Source organism: Myotis davidii, unplaced genomic scaffold (genome assembly GCF_000327345.1).
Source record: "Myotis davidii unplaced genomic scaffold, ASM32734v1 scaffold962, whole genome shotgun sequence".
Taxonomy (NCBI): Eukaryota; Metazoa; Chordata; class Mammalia; order Chiroptera; family Vespertilionidae; genus Myotis; species Myotis davidii.
In genome coordinates this window covers 5,777,154-5,800,183 of record NW_006295559.1, presented here as the reverse complement: position 1 = coordinate 5,800,183, position 23,030 = coordinate 5,777,154, and the positions used below count along the sequence as shown (strand labels likewise).

Here is a 23,030-nt window from a genome sequence, read left to right as displayed (position 1 = left end):
GGTTGCCCCAGTGGTAACTGACTTGATATTGAACCCTTTTTTGAGTGCTTCCCCTCTCTCAGTTTCCCACTCTGTTGATGCTTTCTGATATTACCTCCCAGATGAGCTACTTGCACTTACACCTGGCTTTGGGTTTTGATTCAAAATACCTGCCATTCTTACTCTGAAGCCCATTGTCCCCAAGGAGTAGAAAGGAGTGACAGCAATGGCTTTGAAAAGGTCTTTTCCCTTAGAGGTAAGACCTCGCCCCTGGTGTGGTCAGAAGTATAGAGAAGATGCCCCAAGTCTTATTCAAGTCTCTTCTTTTATTGTTTTTAAAATATATTTTATTGGTTTCAGAGAGGAAGGGAGAGAGAGATAGAAACATCAATGATGAGCAAGAATCATTGATTGGCTGCCTCCTGCACATCCCCTACCAGGGATCAAGCCCATATGTGCCCTTGACCAGAATTGAACCTGGGACCCTTCAGTCCACAGGCAGATGCTCTATCCACTGAGCCAAACTGGCTAGGGCTCAAGTCTCTTCTTTTAGACGTAAGGTCAAGGTGTAACCAGACTAGATGGAAAGACACTAACATTCTTTAGACTTAGAAGCTTAACCTGAACAGACCATTTGTTGAATACATACATTTGGTCTGGAAATTCAAGGGCAGCTTCTGTGTAGTTGCAATAAAACCTGCTTTATATGCTTTATCATGTACTAGGCATTGCAAGACACTTGTCAAACACACAGACCTTCATATACAAGCAGGCATGGAGAGTTTCGGGGCCACAGTGAAAACCAACACTAAATTATTAGTAAAGTCACCCCCAGGATAAAAAGAAATATATCCAGAGAAGTTGCTTCATTGAATGTACTGGACCAAGCCCTATTGAGCTAATAATTCAATGACAGTTATTGATATTGCCAGCTAGTTCTCTAAAGACCTTTACAAAGTCTTGCCTTGTTCTCTACAAATAAAAATATCCAAATTAATAAATATGAGAACTTGGCCTAGCTGGTTTGGTTCAGTGGATAGAGGGTCATGGGTCCGATTCTGGTCAAGGGCATGTACCTTGGTTGCTGGCACATCCCCAGCAGAAGGTGTGCAGGAGGCAGCTGATTGATGTTTCTCTCTCATTGATGTTTCTAACTCTCTATCTCTCTCCCTTCCTCTCTGTAAAACATCAATAAAATATATATATATATTTTTAAAAAGTAAAATTCTAGCATATGTCACAACTGAAGAACACCAAAGTCCAATGCATTCAAAGAAACAGAAATAAATGTTTGTCTCACTGAGGAAATGGACCATATGCTGCTGTATTTTTCTATCACTGAGACACCAGGAAGATTTCAGTTCAGCCACTCGGCCCCTGTTTTGACACATTTGCACTGTGGGAACTGTTTCCTTATTTGATTCTACTAAGAGTTATTGAGGAGCACCCACTATGTGCCAGGCACTATGCCGGGCTCTGGCTGTGACATGACTGTGCGTCAGAATAAACTGGAAACACAAATCAAGTAAATAAAACAATAAATATGCTGTTATAACTTATGACAAATGATATAAAAAACCTGAACCAGTTTACTTATAAAGGTGGGGCATAGAAGGAGATAATCTGAAAAGGTGACATTTAAGTTGAGGGCCTTTAAAGGTGAAAAGAAGTCAACCATGTAACAAGTAAGGAGAAAAGGAGAAACATCTCAGGCAGAGGGAACAGCATGCAAGTATTCAGTTAGGAAAGAGCGTGGTGTGGTTAAGGATCTGGAAAGAGCCCAGTGCGCCTGGAGCAGAGAGGGTGAGGGATCCATGCACGAGATGTGGTTAAAGAGACAGGCAGAGGCCAGGAAAAGTAGATTATTATAGCCCAGAAAAAAAGGAGTTTGGGATTTTCTTTTCAATGTTATCTTTACCAGGCCAATGTGGCCCAGAGGTTGAGCATCAACCCATAAACCAGGAAGTCATGGTTCATTTCTTGGTCTGCGCACATGCCCGGGTTGTGGGCTCGATCCCCGGTGAGGGGCATACAAGAGGTGGCTGATTGCCAGTTCTCTCTGAAATCAATAAAAATATATTTTAAAAAATAAAAAATAGGGCTGGAGATCTCCTGATTTGAATCAGTTTTGATTCTTTACTCCTTTCCTTGCATTATTCTTCTTTTCCTTAAAAGAAGGAGTTTTAGAGTCCTCTTAACCAGTACAACATTTCTCTCTTCCAAACACTTATGTGGTTGCCCATTCTCAACTGGAACTTCCCCAAAGGTGAGATATTACCATATCAGTTATCTGTATCTGAGCAACAAATTATACCCAAACTGGCTGAAAAAAAACACACAATCATTATTTACTAATGAGTCTCTGGATTGGCAATTTAGGCTGAGTTCAATTGGAATAGCTCCTCTCTGCTACACATGATGCCAACTGAATTCACTTACGCATTTGGCCCCAGCAGCTGGAATTTTTCCACGTTTTAATTGACCAAGAGACCAACCTAAGCTTTTTATGTGGTGTGGAAAACTTCTCAACACCAAGCCCCATTGTACAGGCACTTTTTAATCCTCTGCTCCTATCACTTTTGCTAATGTCCCATTGGTCAAACAAGTCACCTGACTAAGCTCAGCATCATTGTGGGAAGAAACTACACAAATGCATGTACACTGAAAGGAGTGGATTGATGAACCAAAGCTGTATCACTCTACCCTACTCACAACTGCCTCAGAGATCGCTTCATTTTCAGACACTTGTCAGAGAGTGAAAATTGTCTCCTGCGTGGAAATCCAAGGATCCAGCTCCCATACAATGATGGGCAGGATCATTCAATGACCCTTGGGTGTTTGACTTGCAATTGACTTTGTCCCATGAGATCTGTTCCCCCTAGATATCCCCATAGCTACCTCCTCAGTCCCCAGACATTCCTGCAGCTCTGATCCTGTCCTTCAAAGATCTCTCTTTGGAGATCTAGTGTGCCACTGTTGTGACATGTATCAATCTATTATTTTAGCTATCAGTGAAGTTCTCTGTAAACTCATTATTATCCCCACTAACTTCCTCTAGCCGGTTTTCAACATTCCTCAGTTTTTCTACCCTTTAAGTCATTTCCCAGGCACTAAGACTCAGCACTTGGGTTACTCAACTGTGTGTGTTCGGATCTCTTCTTTACTCAGATGCTTGATTGGACCCTATTAATAGTAAGCATTTATAAGTATCAGGCCCTGTCCGAAATACTGTATTACATAGATTAATTATTCAATTCGCACAATGAGCCTATCAAATCGATACAATTATAAGCTACATTTTACAGTGGAGCTATCCAAGGCATAGAGGAATCAAGTATAGTTGACCCTTGAGCAACAAGGGTTTGAATTGCACGAGTCCACTTATATGTGAATCTTTTTCTGTACTGTTTTCAGTCCCTGGTTGGGAGTCCATGGCTGTATGCATTGATTTACACCATGTTATAGAGGGAACCTGAGCATCCACGGATTTTGTTATTGCGGGAGTCCTGCAGCCAATCCCCTGTGGGTTCCAAGGGTAGTTAAGTTTTGGGGGAGTCCCAGGTTATACACCGATTTTCTAACAGCCTTCACATTGTTTAAGGGTCAGCTGTAATTTGCCAAAGGTCACACAGCTGGAAAGTGGAGGAGTTGGGACGCAGATCAGGCAGTCTGATATTAGAGTCTTACTCTCAACCACTCTTCTTATGTTTCCTCTAGATGCGAGGGTTTTCACATGGAGACCACTTGTCAGGCCTCCGTTTCATCTGCAGCAGCACTTGGGGCTTGACCTCATCAAATGATTCCACTTCTACCTGAGCAGGCAGTCATGCTGTGACTCTTCTTGTTGCAGGTGCAGTGGGAGTGCATCAACCCCAAGTACAAAGCCAAGAAGAAGAATTATAAGAACTCGGGCATTGTGATTTTGAATCAATGCAAGGTATGTATATGGCTTGTCTTTCAGGAGTATAAAGCTAAGGTGTCTGGAAAAAAACAGTTCAGGTTGTGTAGTCAGAGGGAGAGAGTGTCAAGGAGATGTGATCTTTTTTAAAGTAAAAATCAGAAAATCAAGTATTAATGGACATACAATGAGAAATGTATGCATAGGTGGTCTTGGAGCCATGGAAGCCCAATGCCACCATTCCCTCCACAAGGATAGCCCTGTCCCCAAAGTTAGGAGAGTCTTGGTCCAAGTCAAGGCTCTTCTCTGCCCAGGGCAGCACCAGAGGGAGCTCCCCAAAGGAGGCAACCGACCTTTCCAAAGTACCTACCATGTGTCTATCACAGTGTTCAGTGGTTTACTACTCTGTGTGGTACCTCATTCATGCTGAAAGAGTTCCAGGAAAACAAGACAATGGGGAAAGATTGAAGGACCTAGAAGTTCCTCTCAGAGCGTTTCTAACTTCACAGAAAATTCTATGTGCTAACAAGTAAACCCCTTAAATTGCATCTAAGAATAATTCTGCCACTGGTTGAGTACTTACTATACAACAGTAACTATAATAAATCCTATTTACTCTTATCACAATACTGAGATTTCCACTTTCAAATGAGGTCATTCACAAGTCATTGTTTTGTCATGTATTTTATTTTTTTTATTTTATGATGCTTTGACATCTGGGGGCCTTGTAGACCCTGGGAAGGATTGCCCCTCCTAGAGTTAGCTAATTCCTAGAGGCAGAGGCTGATTAAAATCACGCCTAAACCATAAGGGAGGGGAGCAAGGGATGGCTATTTTCAGCCCTCACAGGCTTATCTGAATTTAGCATTGCTTTCTCTCCCTCTCTTTTCTTTTCTCTCTCTCTTTCTTAATGAAATCAAGTCAAATGACTCACCTTTTCCCACAGATAACTCTCTCTGCTTTTTCCTCTAGTTGAGCAGCCTACCCCAAGGTGTATGCCTCAGGTCTGTAAGGACACAGATCATGCTGTTATTACTAAGAGGGTTTCTTTTCCTCCTCCTATGCAGATCCACAAGATGCATTCTTTCTTGGATTACATCATGGGTGGCTGCCAAATCCAGTTTACAGTAAGTTGTTTCCTTGCTCATTCTTATTCAGGGAGCTGGGTTTGGGGCACGAGGAGAAAGAAGTCTATTAAAGCATTAGGTCAGCTTTGTTCAAGTCTCATTGCTGAAATATGGTGTGGCCCTGTGTTTTAAAAATAAGTTCATACTTCTGTTTTTTCCAATGACTATGGTTTTCAGCATCGTGTCAGGAAATTCCTGTTGCTCCACCACAGGTGGTATGGGGAACCACCCTAATGCTTCCCATTCTTTCAGTAACTACACGAGGCATTAGGTAGTAGGCACAGTGCCAGACCCCATCTCCTAGTGAGAAGGATGGGAAGGAAGAAAACTGGGCTAGTGAGTCCCAGTGAACCAGGGTGGGCATCTTTGTTGTCTTCATGTGGCCAGAAAACAAACACCAATGTCAGTCCAATGGTTAGTGCCAGGAATAAGCCATCCAAATGGTTCATCTGGCAATAAAAGGGTGAATTCCAAAAGATTGGAGAACCAGGCCTTAAAGTTGACAGATACAGTGAGTGTATAGATTCAGTGGGTGGATTGAGGATCATCTCTTACATGAACTCTATAAGCCCATGGGATTTACACACTCCATAATATGCATTTTGGTGGGTGGGCTGGGTGTTTTTAGAGTTCCCAGGTAGGCCAAACTTGTGAGTCCATCTGCTCTGGAAAAACTTGTTCCTAGGTTTGGGCAGATGTGCCCTCCAGAAAGAGATTCCCCAGGTGGCAAGAGATAGCTCTGCTGAAACCTATAGGAAAACAACATGGATGTAAACAAGAGAAGTACAATCTGTGCCGGGTTTGTTCCTCATATTACAGAAGTGAGCTCATGAGGCACAGCCCTGTTTAGCTCCCTAAACGGGCTCTCTCATGTGAGGAAGGCAGGAAAAATTGGTTTTACTTTTTTGTCCAGGTTTGAGCCCAAGAGAGTAGATAGGACCAGTGTATTCCAGTGACCAGGGATAGTGGTCCTCAAAGCACTAAAAAAGAAAGTTCCAAGGGATGATGATAAAGGGATCTTTTGATAGGTCAGCCTCTTCCTAGCTTGAGACTTGTCCTCCACTGTAAACTCAGATGGGTCTACTATGTCCTGCCTAAACTTGGGGTATTGTTCATTTACCACTGAATAGTTACAGCAGTTAATTATAGAATTTGGTCATTTCTTTCGGGTGTAAGTTTCTTTAAAGACACACTCGCCCAGCCCTCCTACATGCACACTGGCACCTACAGAAGATAGCAAACATGTTGGTTGTGACACACACATCTAGCCCTAGCTGTCCTGTGGGTTCGTTGTCACTCTGAGTGTATACAAATGCAGTAGAAAAGCCAGCAATGTCATAAAGGAGAGCCACTGGAAATAGTGTCCCAAGATCATAGGCAAAGGAGAGATTTCAGGAAACTATTTATAGGTTTTCAAGGGAAAGCTCTATTGACTCGGGTTTGTTTTAGATTCTATAGATCCCATGCTCTTGAACAACACTTGGTTCAACCTTCGGGACCTTGCTTTACCCTTGGAATTGTGCTGCAAAGAATTGGCCCCCATAAAACCCAGAAATTTAACCCCCCAGAGTTCCCAGGAAATATCCTAACTTATAGAGGTCAGTATAGCCTTCCTGACATAGAAGGATTGCCCCCTCAGCTTTGATCTCCCCTCTTATTTTTGCTGACCCTCCCCAACTGGGAAGTACCGCCTTAATGGGTCTCATCCTCACCACCACCATCCCCTACCCCATCCCAGCTTCTCAGACCCTCCCATGTCAACTGATGGACCTATTGGGTCTAGAGTAAGTCTGGAGCAAGGAATGAAAAGAGGAGAATGTACAGATAAATGCTGAGAAGGGGACAGGCCATCATCATTGTCCGCCACAAAACCCTTCCCCCTGTAGGGGTTCACGCTGGGGCCTCCGAAGAAGGTTGCTAGGCATTCTGGTTTGAGCTTTCTACTAAAGAGCGCATACTAGTCACTTCAATGTCACTTTCTTCCAAAATTAAGTCAGCTTTCTCATTAATTTCTTATTGCTCAAGCAGTACAAGCTGATATAAAATACACTTATTATCTGTAATGCAAACTATTAATAAAAATTAGCATGTCTTATTAATTTGGTCTATAAGCATTTATTATCTGTCCAGTAATTTTGTTGAAACCATTTGGCAACATAAAAAGAAAGTGGCGAGGGATGAGAAATAAGAAGAAGGCAGAGCAGAGAAGCGGGGGGTGCGGGAGGAGAGATGTTTTGTTGCAGTCAGAAATTCTCATTGGCACATTAATTATAAAGCCCAGAAGATGAACTTTCTCCCTGGAGAGCTTCAGGAGCCGGCAGTGAAATAAAGTTCTGGATGTCTCCTCCACCTTTGCCCCTTCTCCACCTTTCCCCTGTGCCTCAGGAGGTCCTCCTCTTCGGATGCACTAGCCAGGCTCTCCTGCTCGTGGGTTTTGGTTGGCTCTGACCAATGGGAAGAACCAACCAGAGATCAAAGAATGGCTGGGGAGAGAAGTTGGGGCACCCAGCTCTCTGTCTGCCAGGCTGTGGCTTGGCAGTGACCTTGTCCGCTACAGAAAGTCACAGTTTCTGTCTGGTGCCCTGTCTTGCAGGTAGTTCCCTTACTAAGTTGTAGTAACAGCTTCTCCCTACTCTTTCTAGTCAGTCTCCCTTAACCCCTTTGAATTGTCTTTTCATTAAACTCTCCCTTTTGAGTGGGCCATTTGTTTCCCATCAAGACTCTCACCAACGCACATTACAAACAGGGGCAAGGGGGAAGCCTGTGCACCTTCCGCAGATGCCTGGTGTTTCTGGTTCAACCCTCACCTTTTTGGGGGGTGCCCGGCTGAGGTATATTAGGTGCTCAAAATACTTTTGTTGAATAATAATGGATTGAACCCAAAATCATCAAGAAAAGAAAAGGCTTAGGGAAAAGAAGAAAGCAGATGAATACATATGATACTAGGTTTTTGCTTTTAAAAGCGCCCCTATAAACTTAAATGTTTATGCATCAATATTCTAATAATACTGCAATCTTACTATGAATGAGCAGGCTATATTTAAGGGCGTGTTGGGGAAGTGGTTTGGAGTAAGAACCTGAAGGGCTTTGAGGTAATTTGCTGGATACAGAAATATTCAAGAGACTCTTGAGATGGACAGTCAAGCAATCAGTCACATGCTTCAGGGAAATAAATCTGGGAGTGCTTGGTGAAAGGCACCAATAGTGGAGAAGGGGCTTTGAAAGATGGAGCAAGAAGAGCTTCAGCCCACTGCGACAGTCCTGGGGACCGGTAATGAGAGGCTAAATTAGAGGGCCAGCAATACTGAGAGAAAAGCAACAGAGTATGATGAGTCCAGTCTTCTGTGTCTGACTGACCAAGCATGGCGGTCCTACTCGTGGAAACAGGGAACTCCAGAGGAGCTGCTGGGCAGGATGATGAATCTGTCTGTGGACAGGTTGGAAGTACCTTTTATGTTTAGCTGCTGTGCCATGTGCCAAAAATATTGAACTCAATATATGGACATAGCACTTTATAAAATGACCTAGGTTTCAGGAGAGAGGTGGAAGCTGCACAGATATGGGTCTGGATGAGATGGCCAGAAAGAAGACTACAGAAAGCAATGGGGCTCATGACCGAAAATTATAGAAGACCTGCATTTGGTAGCAAGGGAAAGAAGGGCAGCAGTGAGAAAAGAGATGCCAGCGGAAAAGGCCCTCAAATGATCAGGAGAAAGGGGTTCCAAAATCAAAGATGCTAATCCCATAACCTAAAATGACATCTGTGAAGAATAAAAACTAATGACGGGCTTGTGTGATGAGTAGGAACACATCATCTTTGAAAGACCAATTTCAGCAGAATGAGATAGGGGGGACCTAGGAGGTAAGGTGTAATCAGAAGGGAAGGGAGCAAACACAGCAGGATACACCAATTCATTCAACACAGTTGACAGTGAAGGGAAGGCAAGAGTGAGAAAGGAGGATGGCACGTTGAGGATTAAAAGAGGGGAGGTGTTAGGCTAGAATCTGACCGTAGCAGAGGACAAGGCCCAGTGGAGAGAAGGAGACACATGATGGTAAAAAACAGCCCTAGTCAACAATTCCTATTCTTTTTTGGTCACCTGGGCCACTTAGGAATCTGATACAAGATCTATATCGTCTCACTGGAAAATGCACACACTCAGTTTTGCACACTATTTTGGGAGGTCAAGGGCGCCCTTGAGGACAATCCTTATTCCTCCTGTGAATCCTCGAGTCATAAGAACTGGAGGGCAACTGTCTCCTCACAGTCGTGGAGGAGGTGGGCGCAGGTGAAACAGAGGCTACAGGGAGAGAGATTGAGTTCAATATGTTGGGCACATGGCACAGCAGCTAAAAATAAAACTAGATACTAGAATTTCATGCACAAAATACAAAATTATAGACAGCTCAGAAGAGACAGACACCAGAAGGTATTTGGAAAGAAAATGGGAAAAGAATTAAATGTTTCCTTTGAAAGTTATTGCTTTTCCAGATGCAGGAAAATGTTCATTGTAAAGCAGATTTTTACAGAAACAAGTTGTAAGCAACTTATATGTCCAACAGTAAGATAATGGCTATGTAAATCAAGGTACCTCCTTTAAGTAGACTATGACAAGGCCATTTTAAATGAAAATTATAATGATTGGGAATAACATGGGAACATGTTTATGACATTGTGCTAAGTGAAAAAAAAAATCAATATAAACCAGAACCACCCTATGATTACAATTATGTAAAAATGTGTAAAACATTTGTCTCTGTATAGGCAATAACTAGAAAGGAAAAGAAAAAGGAAATATGACTTACTAGGCTAGTGGAATCTTTGGGTGACAAGCATTGTCCTCAGGAGTGCCCTTGACCTCCCAGAACTGTGTGCAGAATTGGGTGTCTGCATCTTCCAGTGAGAGCATATAGATTTTGCATCAGATTTTCAAGTGGTTCATGTGACCTCCCCCCCAAAAAATCTTTTTCTCCTTATTATTCTCAAATGACCATTTTCATTATTTGTAGTTTTTAGAAATTAAAGATGGCATTGCTTTCTTTTTATCTCTGATTTTATAGTCTGAATTTTAATAATATAATGTGATATAATATTATAAGCTAAGTAAGGCTTCTCTTTGATTAACCTTGAGCCTTAAAAAAAGATCACTTGTTAAAGGTTCTCTTGGGAAATCTTTTCTAACCCTGACACATTTAGGGCATCCTCTGTTCTAGTTTAAGTTTTAAATCTTTATGTTATATCCCAGATGAAACACTGACCAGCTCTGGTGTAGACCTCTGAGAAATAAGAATGAGCCCTGGGTTGAAGAGGGAGGGAAATGCTTGGCAATTTCCAGGAAATAACTTCAGGGGTCTTTTCCATCTAATCTAGGTTCCTATTTCTTTGCCCGCTAAGGAGTTTGGAGGAAATAGAAAAGCACAAGAATTTAACCTATCATTTAAGAAATGGTTCAAACTAAACAATATAGGTCCAAATTGCGTACGAATAAAATTTGAAAAAAGCTACCCCAGCAGGTGTCATTGCAAAGGTTGACTGCGTGGTTGACTGCAGAGAAATTAGGCAACTGCTGAGGTTACTTCACCACAGTTTCCCTTAGAAAACATCCAGAGGGGTCCCAAATGGCCCATTTTTCACATACAGGGAGGGGATCCAAGGAGTAGGCTCATTACATTAAGAAATTTTTAAAAATCCAAAGACACAGTGTCATCATTCCCTTCTGGAAAGCAGCTCCAGGTGCTGGGGGCTTGGTGCCACGGAGGGAGCATTTTGCATTCTACTCTACCAGGTTTGCCAAGCAGCTCCACAGCTCTGCTTACTGATGAGAGAGAGGAGGACTGGAGCAGGCGGCAGGGGAGGGGGGAGGTGGGGGGGGCGGGCTTCCTGGGCAGAAGGGGAGAGTCATGGGCGGGCGCCTGTTCTCGGGCTGCCCACTGAGAAGATTGGAGAGCATACCAGCAACCATAGGCTTTTGTCAATAAATGTTTCCCATCCGAAAATGACAAAGTGGTGCTCTGCAAGCTCACTCCATTCAGGGCACCGGGCGTCCAGTAGCCGCCTCCACAAACTGGCATTTTTCAGTCATTTGCTTGCTTTGATTTCTCAACGCCATCCCATCTTTCACGGTCTCCCTGTTGCTTTTAAAAATAAACCTCACCGTTAACTCTGTTCTCTTTTCACTAATGCTGCCTCTGGGGAGCACAGAATTCTTGGTAGAAAGCCACCTCCTGGCGATAGATATTTTATCTCCCACTCCACCAGGAGGCTTTAGAAATCGTCACTTACCAGGAAAAAATTATTAACTGCCATGTACTTAAGAGTGTCCACTGCTGTCTAGTCAAATGATAAAATATTGTTGTGAGCAATGGGAACCACAGAATGGGGTAGGTGGTAAGGATCACTGGTTTCTTTCTTTATCCACTAGGTAGGGTTTAAGTTTATACCCCTGCCCCAAAGCTTTATCAGAATTTCCTGAGGAGCCTCTGTGGTTGTCAGACATGGGGGCCATCCCCAAGGGAAACGTGGAAACCCCAGAGGCCTGCCTGCAGTAAAGGAGAAAAATTCCCCTCAGGTATGTTGTATGTCTGGACAGCACCACCAAGTACAGACAGCCCAGTTCCAACCATCTAACACTGATCTTCAGTTGTTCCACTGCCCTCAAGATGTCAGCGCCTCCATCCCCAAGGAAATCTGGCTGCTCCATTTCCCTACGTGGCATCCAATTCCGCATTTAATCAGTCACCAAATCCTCTTCACTTTCTATCCTGGCATTCTTCAGTCATTTGCTGGCTTTTATTTCCCAGCGTCATTCCATCTTTAACAGTCTCCCTGTTGCTTTTTAAAATAAGCCTCACCTTCCACTCTGTTCTCTTTTCACTAATGCTGACTCTAAAGGGCACAGAGAATTCTTGGTAGAAAGCCACCTCTTCGATCACAGTCCCCTTCTCACTATCACTTCTGCCCTGCCCTGGTTTGTTACCCAGAAGGGCATGATTCCAAGCATGAGGATAAAGAGTTGGTAGAAATGAAATGACATAGCAGGGCTAGACAAGGGTGAGGCAAGAGAGGCACTGAGGATGCAATATTTAAGGATGCACTCCCTCTCAAGGTTGTGCACATGTAGGCTCAGCTGAGAATGAGTGCCTTCCCAAGTCGCCTCTCTTGCTTGACCCTAGTTCCAGCCCCGTGTGTGTGTGTGTGTGTGTGTGTGTGTGTGTGTGTGTGTGTGTTTGACATATTATTGCCAAAATCTATGTGTTCATCTAGACCAGTGGTTCTCAACCTTCCTAATGCCGCGACCCTTCAATACAGTTCCTCATGTTGTGGCGACTCCCAATTTCATTGTTACAAATTGAACATAATTAAAACTTAGTGATCAATCACAAAAACAATATGTAATTATATATGTGTTTTCTGATGGACTTAAGCGACTGCTGTGAAAGGGTCGTTCAACCCCTAAAGGGCTCGCGACCCACATGTTGAGAACCGCTGATCTAGACATTCTCCCAATACCACAGCATACACATTCAGGTGATGTACCTGGGCTCAGATGCCGCGACTTGTTGCCCACATGTTTGGATGGTCTTGCTCATACCTGGAGAGAAAAGAGGAACAATTATATCTCTTGCATTGTCATTTTTATGGAGGTTTTCCACTCTGGTCTTTATATTACCTGATTTCATTCTCTAGTTTTATATCAAGACACCAGCATGTCTCTGCCATCACAGAGTACCCTTGGCACTCAGTCAGGTAGTCAGCACATGGGACAGTGGTCACGTGCCTGATGAAGGGCATCATCATAATAAGGCATGAGGTGGACCATAGATACTTGTTATTCATAGTCTCCACACCTGCCAATGATTTGCATTTTAGGTAAATTGGAGCAGAATCAAGGTTCTCTCCATAACAAAAGTCTCAGGTTCTTCACAATTCTCTGGAGTTCTAAGATGTTTTCTTCAGTGGGAGAGAAAGAGGTGGCTTTACACCTGGCCTTCCCAGCACTGTGTACACACCTGCGAGGTGCCATCATGGCTTACCTGTGTCTCATCAGGACAGAAAGGCCAGTGTGTTTGAGCTTAGTAAACTCAGGAGACCTCCAGGTATATGATTTTTTGCAAACACTGTCTCTCAAGCACTTCTTGAGTGTGCCTCTTGGAGTCTTCCAGGAATTATCTGCCTATATTTGGACCTCTGTCTGGTTGGGTTCCTGTGGGTGGGTTCTGGAGTGCTTTCACTTCCTTCTTGTTCACAGATACATGTAGCCCCCAATCTCACCCCCAACTGCCATACAAACACAGCCACAACTAGCATGCCATCAGTCCTTGATTAAAAGGACAATGATTTGTTGTCTTTCTCTCCCCCCACCCCAAATGGATTGGCTTTCACCTTCTGGTTGAAATCTATCTCAGAAGATACTGGATTTTACTGGTCCTTTTAAGTCACCTCCAGTCATCCTCAGTAACATATTTGACCACCGTTGTGCAAGTGCACACATACATACACACACACACACACACACACACACACACACACACACTTCAATTGCCCTTTTACAACTGTTTTGAATACAAAGAGATGTTCATTCAAGGACATTCTTTTCCCCTAAATAACTGTAGTTACCTCCTAGCTAGTCTCCCTACTTCCAGGCCAAGTCCCCTCCATTCCTGGTAAGAATAAAACATGTCCATGAGACATCTCAGGATGTTGGTTACAGGCCTCCATGTCCTCTAGGTATACACTGGTATAAAGGAGGAGCATATAGACTTGCGTTCAAACCAGCTCCATCCTCTGTGACCTGTGTGACCTTTATCACCTTTGGGCACCAGGATCTTCATCAGTTAAAGGGAATAACAATCTCTACCTCCCAGAGCCTTTATGAAAATGAAGTAACAGTGCCTGGAGAGCAGTTAGCGTTGTGTCTAACACAGAGTAGGGATTTAACAAAGGTTACCCTACCCCCCAGTCTTCCTTCTGTTAGCTGTAGTAAGGGCATCTATAGGGGGCATGAAAGGACTGTTGCATTTTTCTTCACATGACCTTTCCTTATGAAAAACTGGTAGTACTAGCACCTTATCAGTTGGTACTTCCCTGCTGAAAACATCTGGGTATTCTGCCAATAGAATTTGAATCCTGCTTAAATTTATATTCAAAATTATCCTATGGAGGGGTAAGAGGAAAAGGGAGGTAAAATCAGTGATTAAAAAATAACTTTGAAAAAGAAAAAAGAGGTTGTAAGTAAATAAATTATAGTTAGCTCGGTCTCTTTCAGCTACTTTGATTCTGTTGCAAGGTTACAATATAAGACATGGGGGACACTTTTTCCCTGTCAACTTTACTCTTAGAAGCTGAATAAATAGAGCAGAGAGCACGTTTTCTCTTTCCTTCCAGAAATAATTTCTTACCTTAATAAATCCAGGGGGACATTCCAGTGATTTTTCTCTAGTGGAATTTTGCCAAATAGACAAATAACAGTTCCTGCCCACAAGACTGTAAGAGAAAGCGAGCCTTCCTGTCATTAGTGAGCCAGGGAGTCAATTCTGCTGAACGCTGAAGAAAAAGGGAAGGCCTAAATGAGCATTTCTCTCTTCCTCTATAACTTTTCATTGTAATTCTTCCCTTCCTGTCCAGACCCCAACTGTTTAGAGAGGCGTTTGCTGGGTTCCCATTTATTAAACAGTGATGATGTTGGAAATCAAAAGGAATGTTCTTTCACAGTTCAGCGCCCTCAAGGCTTAAGCATTTTAATTCTTGCTATAAAGTATTGGATGAGTCCATTTTTATTTAAATGATACTGATGTCGGCGGTCAGGAAACATTTAAGAAGTCCAAGGATATTGACTACTTGGTGGCAAAACAGACTTCCCTTCTCCATTTCCCACTCACAGTGCCATAACATTCAGGCATCTTCTCTGTTGCAGGCAGCAGTTCTCCCGTGAATGGGAATTAAAGCTGGATGCCTTACACAGAGTTTCGTCTTGTAGAAAATGTGTTAGAACCACTTCAGCACATCGCTCGGCAGTTGGCCATTCATGAAAAGATGACGATGGCTTCCTTAGATAGACCGCATCTTTAACACAGAATTTGGCTCTAAGGGATTTTAATTATGGCTCAGAGATGGCATGGCCCTTCCAAAGAGCATAGAAGTCCTTCCTTAGGGAATTAGGGTATTCTGCCCTTGCTGCCTGGTGACAGGGATCAGCCGCAACTGGTCTTTCTGACCTATATGCCAATCTCAAGTTCGGTTTTGGAAAGGGAGATGAGAAAGCATTGCAGGTGGGGGGAGTGGGTGGACGGGGGTACTGAAGACTACAGAAATGGCTAATTTTTAAGCTAATTAATTTTTTCCTCTAACTCTCATTGACAGGGTATGTAACATGCCAATATTTTTTCCCCATCACAGGCCCTGTCCCTCTGCAGCTGATCACAATTCCTCTGATGTGCATTCACTTTAAATCTACCCATTCTCCTGTTTTCTCTTTAGGTCGCTATAGACTTCACGGCCTCCAACGGGGACCCCAGGAACAGCTGTTCCCTGCACTACATCCACCCTTACCAGCCCAACGAGTACCTGAAGGCCTTGGTGGCTGTCGGGGAGATTTGCCAAGACTATGACAGGTATGAGACTTTGGGTGGGCTCAGGCCTCTGTGGGTTCTGAGGACCCCTGGCTGATCCCTGGCAGAAGAATGCAAATTAAATCTAGCAACTCATCACACAGAGGCTCATGCAGGGACAGAATAAAACCTTGCCCCAAACTTAGAGAAAGTAAGTCCGTGCGATGTTCACTATAGTTATTGAAAAAAAATATTATTTTTCTCAGATTTCTTTCATTGGTTTGCAAAACCACTGGATAGCAATGTTGGTTTCCCAACGTTTTAATGTGTGCCTTGCTCCTCAAAGTTTGGTCCATGAACTAGCAGCATCCCCTTGGAGTTTAGAAGCTCAAACCTCATTTCAAGTCTACTGAATTAGGATCTGCATTTTAGCAAGCTAGCCAGATGATTTGAGTGCACTTTTGAGCTTGAAAAACAGCTGTTTATTGGACATTATTGCATCTAGTCCTCATATTAGCCCCGATGTAGTAGGTATTACTTAACAGAAAAGGGAAATTGTCCCACAGCCAGAGGCGGGACTTGAACCCAGAGTTATCTCACTCCATAGCTTAACCACACAATCATTGTATTTCACTGGCCTCTACAGATATTGGTAACTTTAGCAGAGGGTATGCGTCTACCCACGTACACCTATATGTGCTGATCAAGTGTGTGTGTGTGTGTGTGTGTGTTGTAGGAAACATTATTTTGAGATCAGATGAATATTATATTTATTTTTACTTGATGGTAAATACTGACCTTTCCCACTAAGATACTTCCCTATAAGAAGTTATTTACATAAATTACATTAAATTGCATTTATTCTGCATTTCCAGCATTTTCAGGTTGAGATTAAGTTGTCCATGTGTTTGTTCAAGAAAGCTTTTTGAAGTAGAACCAATGTAAATATAAATATGGGTAAATCCCCGGTGACTCCCTGTTGTGATTATAAAACAAACCTAGTTAATAAGGAGCAGCAACTAAATGACCCTTTAAGCCAGGAAAATAATGAAAGCAATCCTATCCTCCAATTTCAGAGAAAATTTAGGGGGCAGCATGATTTCTGTTCTGTCTAGTCTCATAATTAACGATAACCATGTTTTAAAAAAAAAAACGATGAGCGCAGGCACCGTAGAAAATGGCACAAGCCAAAAACCAATAGGACAGGTAATGGGACAGGTCCCACCAGTGTCCTTCCTGCAGGCGAGTCTCTGGATTTGGCAGGATCATTGCCCACTCAGATGGGCCTGAGGGGAGTTTGGGAATGAATGGAGAGTCCAATAAAATCAAAGAGCTTTAAACAGCCCAGCCAGTGTTGTTCAGTGGCACTCGATTCCCAGTTAGGACACATGCCCAGGTTGCAGGCTCGATCCTCAGTAGGGGGCATGATTCCCTCTCATCATTGCTGTTTCTATCTCTCCCTTCCTGTCTCTGAAATCAATTTTTAAAAAGTAAATAAAAAGAGCTTTAAATACATGGGCTCTTGCTGACACTTGCCCTCCTAAACATTTAGAACAGAGAGCAACAGCATTTATATGACCTTATTGAAGTGATATTTTTTATAGTTAATCTTGAGCTAGTGAATGTGAAGATAACTTGATTTTCAGCTCTCATTTCCATAGACCCAAATACAGGGAGGATCCCTAAAGAGATTCATAGCATATGGAGATTTCTACCAAAAAGAAAGGAAGAAAGAAAAGACTGACAAGTTGCATCTCCATTGTCAGAAACTTCCTAAACAGTCAGCACACCAAAACAGTAATTCTCACCCTTCTTTCTGTCTCTCTCTGTCACTTTCTCCCAGCACACACACAAATAATCTAGGATAATAATATGTACATAAAAGATAAGGAGAAAGGGAGGAAATATCTTCAGGAATCTTAATAACTTTTAAATTCTTGAAATGCTTATAAAAGAAATAAAGTAGATAAATGCACTTGGTACATGTGTCAAACAACATGTGCTTAATAATAGAGCTGACTCTGACTCGGTAGGGGAGAAGGTTGTGTGAAAATGAATTCCAAAGAGAAGGCTGGTGGGTTGTCTGAAAGTCAGATGCCGCCGGCCAGCACCCTCACGGTGGCTCCTGGCAGTCTTGCTGGGTGATCTGGAACAAGATCTTAAACCTCTCTGTTTCCTCGATCGCCTGGCAGGCCAGATGTGGAGAATCTAATTGGAGTGACCCGAACACCTTTTAGAGCTGTTATCCCTTTATAATGTGAGCCAGACAGAGTCTGGGGAGCATTTTGCATTCCTTCAAAATAACAGATTCAGAACAAAAATAAGATCTGACACCTTAGGGGTTATGTGAAAAATCGTGATTCTTTTTAACACCTTAATAGGATAATACTAAAGTTATGGGCCCCAACTGGCCAAGAAAATTGGTTCAGTGGATCACATATATATGCATATGTATGTGTCATCTCAGCCTAAAAATGAACAAACGCCTAAGGAAGAAAAGGAGGATTGAAAAGCCTGGGCACTCTTTGCAAAGACTCCTGCAGACTGTGTAAAGCAAGCTGCTCCCTTGAAAACTGACAAGTGCCCGCAGTTTCTCCTTTGTGTGGGCGGATAGGCAGGAGACAGGCAGAGTCAGGGAATTTCAAGTCTGGGCTTTGGAATTATTTTTTTCTCACATCAAAGTCAGTGGGGTTGATGCTCAAAAAGAAACACTTGCACAAAAACTGACAGAAGGCACTGTTCCCCCTCCTGCAGTGACACAGAGGTTTTTAATCCCCAGGAGCCTTAGAAATTCCTCCCAGCCTCTGACAGCCAAGGGGTTTCTTTCTGTCTTGTACAGTCATTGCTAACAGGTCCTTACGAGGTGATCCGTGAAGTAGAACAGCTCCAGAGAATTGCAGAAGCTCTTCTCGGGGTGGCCTTGAGGGACAGCTCCTTCCAGATGTCTGGTCCTCAAACCCAGAAGGCAATCCTTCCAGCCTATTCTGTGTCTGCGCCCCTGGAAGACACCACCATTCATTCTCTCCTAGGTGACACCACAAACACAAGCACACATAGGCACACACGTGTACATGTACGTAGATGTACACAGGCACACACACACACCTGTACACATATGCACTTGTACACATTCACACATGTGCACAAGTGCACACGCACGCGCACATGCATGCACACACGCACAGCTCATATATTCCCAGCTGGTTGTAGCACTTGCCCAGTTCCTGTCAACAACCTGGTCTCCTCCAACTGCTCAAGGCCAAGATAATATCCACCCCTGGACTCATTGAGATGTGCCTTTGACCCCTGCAATATCCTCTATTAAGAAGGCTGGTCTATCTGCCATCAAGAGAATATAGGCACTGAATGCATTGCTTGGAAGTACAGACTGCCATGTTATAGATGTGGCCGCCCCAGAATGAGACAAGGACATCAGAAATCGAGGCAGCAGGCTTCTTCCACGATGTGCTGGGTGCAGTACAAGGAGGCAAGGTTAGAACTAAAAGCCAATCTGAGCGGGTTTGGAGTGTGGAGGACAGGGATAAAAATCAGAAGGCAGATTAAGACCATAGTGATACCTTTTCCATCCTACCAACTCCAGTCAGTGCTTCTCAACCATGGCCGCACGCTGGGACCACTCGGGGAGTTTTAAAATATGCTGATGCCTTGACTCCGGCCTAGAGACTCTGGTTTAGTTAGGCTGGCGTGCATCCTGGGGAATCAGGAGTTTTCATTCTAACGGGTATCCAGAGTTGAGACCCAGAGTTCGGTCAGGAGAGATGGGTCCACTGGAATGGCTAAGAGCCTGTGCAGGACCTTCTAGGTGCAGGCACCTCATGTGGGGCCATAAAGCCAGACAGAAATGAATGAAAGAACAGTTTTCCCCCAAGTGGTTCACAATCTCATGGGAGAGAAAGGCATGTAAATAAATCCTAGTCCAGCGTGGCCAGAGCAGCGTTGTCCCTTGTTAGAATGGGGACTGCGTGAGGAGGGGGGGGTTAGCTCTTTCTTCTGTGGGAAGGTGGTCAAGGAGGGCCTCCTGGGGATGGCGGTGAATTCTGCTAATTCTGTCCTTTGTTGCTTTTAGAACATGGATGAACTTACTCTTGTTATTCTGAGCCATTAGACCAGACCAAGCTTCCCGGGAAGGGTAGTCAATAGAAGTGATAGAAAGAGCATTGGGTCCTGGTGACAGGTGGACCTGGGCTCAGACCCCAGCTCTGCTGCCTCTATTCTCCGTAGGTTGACATTCCCCAGGCCTTGGTTTCCTTGATTGCAAATTGAAGATTTATCTAACTTCCCTTTCAGAGCAGTTGTAAGGATTAGATATTAAGTCATTAGCTAGCACAGAGATGTGAAGTTCTGCATAGGAAATATAGTCAATGATATTGAAATAACTATATATGGTACTAGGTGAGTACTTGAATTATCATGGGGATCATACGTTATACAATTGTCTAACCACTATGCTGTACACCTGAAACTAGTATAAAAAAATATCAAATGTCAACTCTAATTGGAAAATAAGATTTTGAAAAATAAATTTATTTAGCAAAAAGAATAAAATTAAGTAGCTAGCCTGTTGTAAATATTCAATAAATAATAGAGGCTATTATCTTAACTACTCTTAATTTATTTTTTAAAAATAAACCATACACAACAGGGAAAAGAACTAGTGTGTCAAATATAAAGGTAATTTTGGACCAATGACCTTTAAAAAATTGGCTTGTATGTGCACACACACTCACCCCTAAAAAAGAATTTTATAAAAATACATAACCTTCACACATTTTTACATTGAAATCTAATGTTTTCCACCATGAGTTTAAATAGCGACAAAGAATGAAAATTCTAGTGTATTATAAATATGGACATTTAAAACAAAATTCTTATATAACTTTGTGAATGCGTCCAGGAGAATCTAATGCCATAGCTATTTGATACCCACCGTCATCCATTTTAAAATGCATGAACAAGCTTTCCATTTTGAGTTGAGAACCTTGTTCTTTCTTTCTCGTGAACTCATATTTCCATTTCTTCCCCCACAGGATTTCATCATAATGTTCCCCAAATTTTGTTTTGAAATTCTTTTATTGATCACTATATCATGCATTTCTATCGTAAATATATGAATATAAATTTTTAAATTTCCTGTGATGAAAATATTCAAAATATTTAAAAACATCTTCTAGTTGAGTTTTTACTATAATCATTATTAGTACACAATTCATCAAAAGAACATAAATATGTTACAAATTTTAATATCTAAGTATTGCCTATAAAAACTCTTAATGAAACAGATTGGGTTTTTTTCATTAGTTTACTAATCTGTAGATGAATACCAACTATTACTAGAATGGGAAAATCTAGTGTCAATTTTAATCCAAATTTTGTTTTATTGATGTGAATGCTAAAGAAACTTGTTCTTATAAATAAGTATGTGGTAATGGAAAGAGTTTTACTAGAAGTACTATTCAATTCTAAGTTATATATCAAAAATCATATAATGTTCTGTTAGCAAAATATATTTTTAACCACCTACCATCTGACATCAGCACCTCTTACAATTTTTTAAAGCAAAAATTGGCAACTACCTGACTTGCAAAAGGATTTGTTTCCTAGTGAATCATTTTCATTTAGAATTGTTCCTGTAGATCAGTGGTTCTCAACCTTCCTAATGCCGCGACCCTTTAATACAGTTTCTCATGTTGTGGTGACCCCCAACCATAAAATTATTTTCGTTGCTACTTCATAACTGTAATTTGCTACTGTTATGAATAGTAATGTAAATATCTGATAGGCAGGATGTATTTTCAGGGGTCACGACCCACAGGTTGAGAACCGCTGCTGTAGAGGTTTTTACATTCTGAATCTTAATCACCACAGTGCTGGAACAAGGCACCGTGGTGGTTAAGATTCAGAATGGGTGAAGGAGAAGGGTAATTGTGAAAGGGAAGGTGGGAGTAGAGAATAGGTCTTTCCATCACAGGTTTTCCCAGAAGATAATTTCAGCAAAGAATACATAGGGAAGTTGAGAAACTGAACACTGATTTCCTTAAAAGGAAAAAAAAAAATACTCTCATATCCACAGTAGGACTTTGCATTTCCACCTTCCCATGTACCCCAGTTTTAAAACCACTGTTTTATTAAATGTCTAGGTGTTCTGTAATGCCATTTGCTCTGAGTTCATCTCCATTTTCTCTTGCACTAATTTCTCCTTATTTTTATTAACCTCTTCCTTTATCTCAAACCCTTCCTAACAGGGAAGGTGAAAATGGTGGTTGAGAATGAATCTTACATCTAGAGACCATGACCATTCCCTAGGACAGTGGTTCTCAACCTTCCTAATGCTGCGACCCTTTAATACAGTTCCTCATATTGTGGTGACCCCCAATTTCATTGTTACAAATTGAACATAATTAAAGCATAGTGATTAATCACAAAAACAATATGTAATTACATATGTGTTTTCGGAGGGTCTTAGGCAATCCCTGTGAAAGGGCCGTTTGACCCCCAAAGGGGTCGCGACCCACAGGTTGAGAACCACTGCCCTAGGAAGTTCAGGACAGCAGGCTCACTAGCATTGCAGACCACAGACTCTTTTAGTGCATTTTGTACTATTTTATCCCAATAGTAAGAACTATTGCCTTTACCAATGTGGTGCTATGCCCCTGAATTTTCCATATTGTCAGGTTTCACCAATCATTTTCCCAATAGTTGCTAAATGGCCCCCTTCACTCGATACTGAGTGGATCCAATCTCGAGTTCTTTTTCTTTAAGATTTTAAAAATTGATTTTTTAGAGAGAGAGAAACATCAACCTGGAATCAAACCTTCAACCCCCTGATGCACAGGGCGACGCCTAACCTACTGAGCCACACCAGCGAGGGCTCAAGTTCTCTGACGTGCTGGCCCTGCTGATGCTCACTTATGTGCGCAACTTGCCTTCCCTTGCCTCTTACATAAGACTCCTCTATGCCAAGTTTTTGCTTTTAATCTGGAAGAGCAATGTTCGGATCCATTGTGCGTAGGCTTGAAATTTTTCCTTTAGTGTGTTTATTAGCTAGAGTCTTTGTGATGGCTAACTTCAGAGAATTGTTGTCCTCCTGGCTCATTAATTATTTCTCTTGTAGGCGAGGCATTTTTTTCTACCTCCCCACTCTTCACTCAGTTACATAACAACAGTACATCATGCTCAGCAAACTTCACATTCCCCTGGGTGGCTTAGAAGGTATAAAGGAATGTCATTGCCGAAACCGGTTTGGCTCAGTGGATAGAGCGTCGGCCTGCGGACTGGGGGGTCCCAGGTTCGATTCCGGTCAAGGGCATGTACCTGGGTTGCGGGCACATCCCCAGTGGGGAGTGTGCAGGAGGCAGCTGATCAATGTTTCTCTCCCAGCGATGTTTCTAACTCTCTATCTCTCTCCCTTCCTCTCTGTAAAAAATCAATAAAATATATTTTTTAAAAAAAAAGGAATG

The 23,030-nt window shown here is 42.5% G+C and overlaps 1 protein-coding gene across 5 annotated transcripts in view; it reads left to right on the top strand.

Annotated features, from left to right (window-relative positions):
- Positions 1-23,030, top strand: part of CPNE4 (copine 4) — a 347,198-nt gene that overhangs the window by 306,002 nt on the left and 18,166 nt on the right. For all 5 annotated transcript variants that reach the window (XM_015568113.1, XM_006770195.2, XM_006770197.2 and 2 more), the window contains 3 exons: positions 3,830-3,916; positions 4,945-5,004; positions 15,482-15,615. In XM_015568113.1, coding sequence (XP_015423599.1) covers positions 3,830-3,916; positions 4,945-5,004; positions 15,482-15,615 — 281 coding nt within the window. The remainder of the gene's footprint in view (positions 1-3,829; positions 3,917-4,944; positions 5,005-15,481; positions 15,616-23,030) is intronic.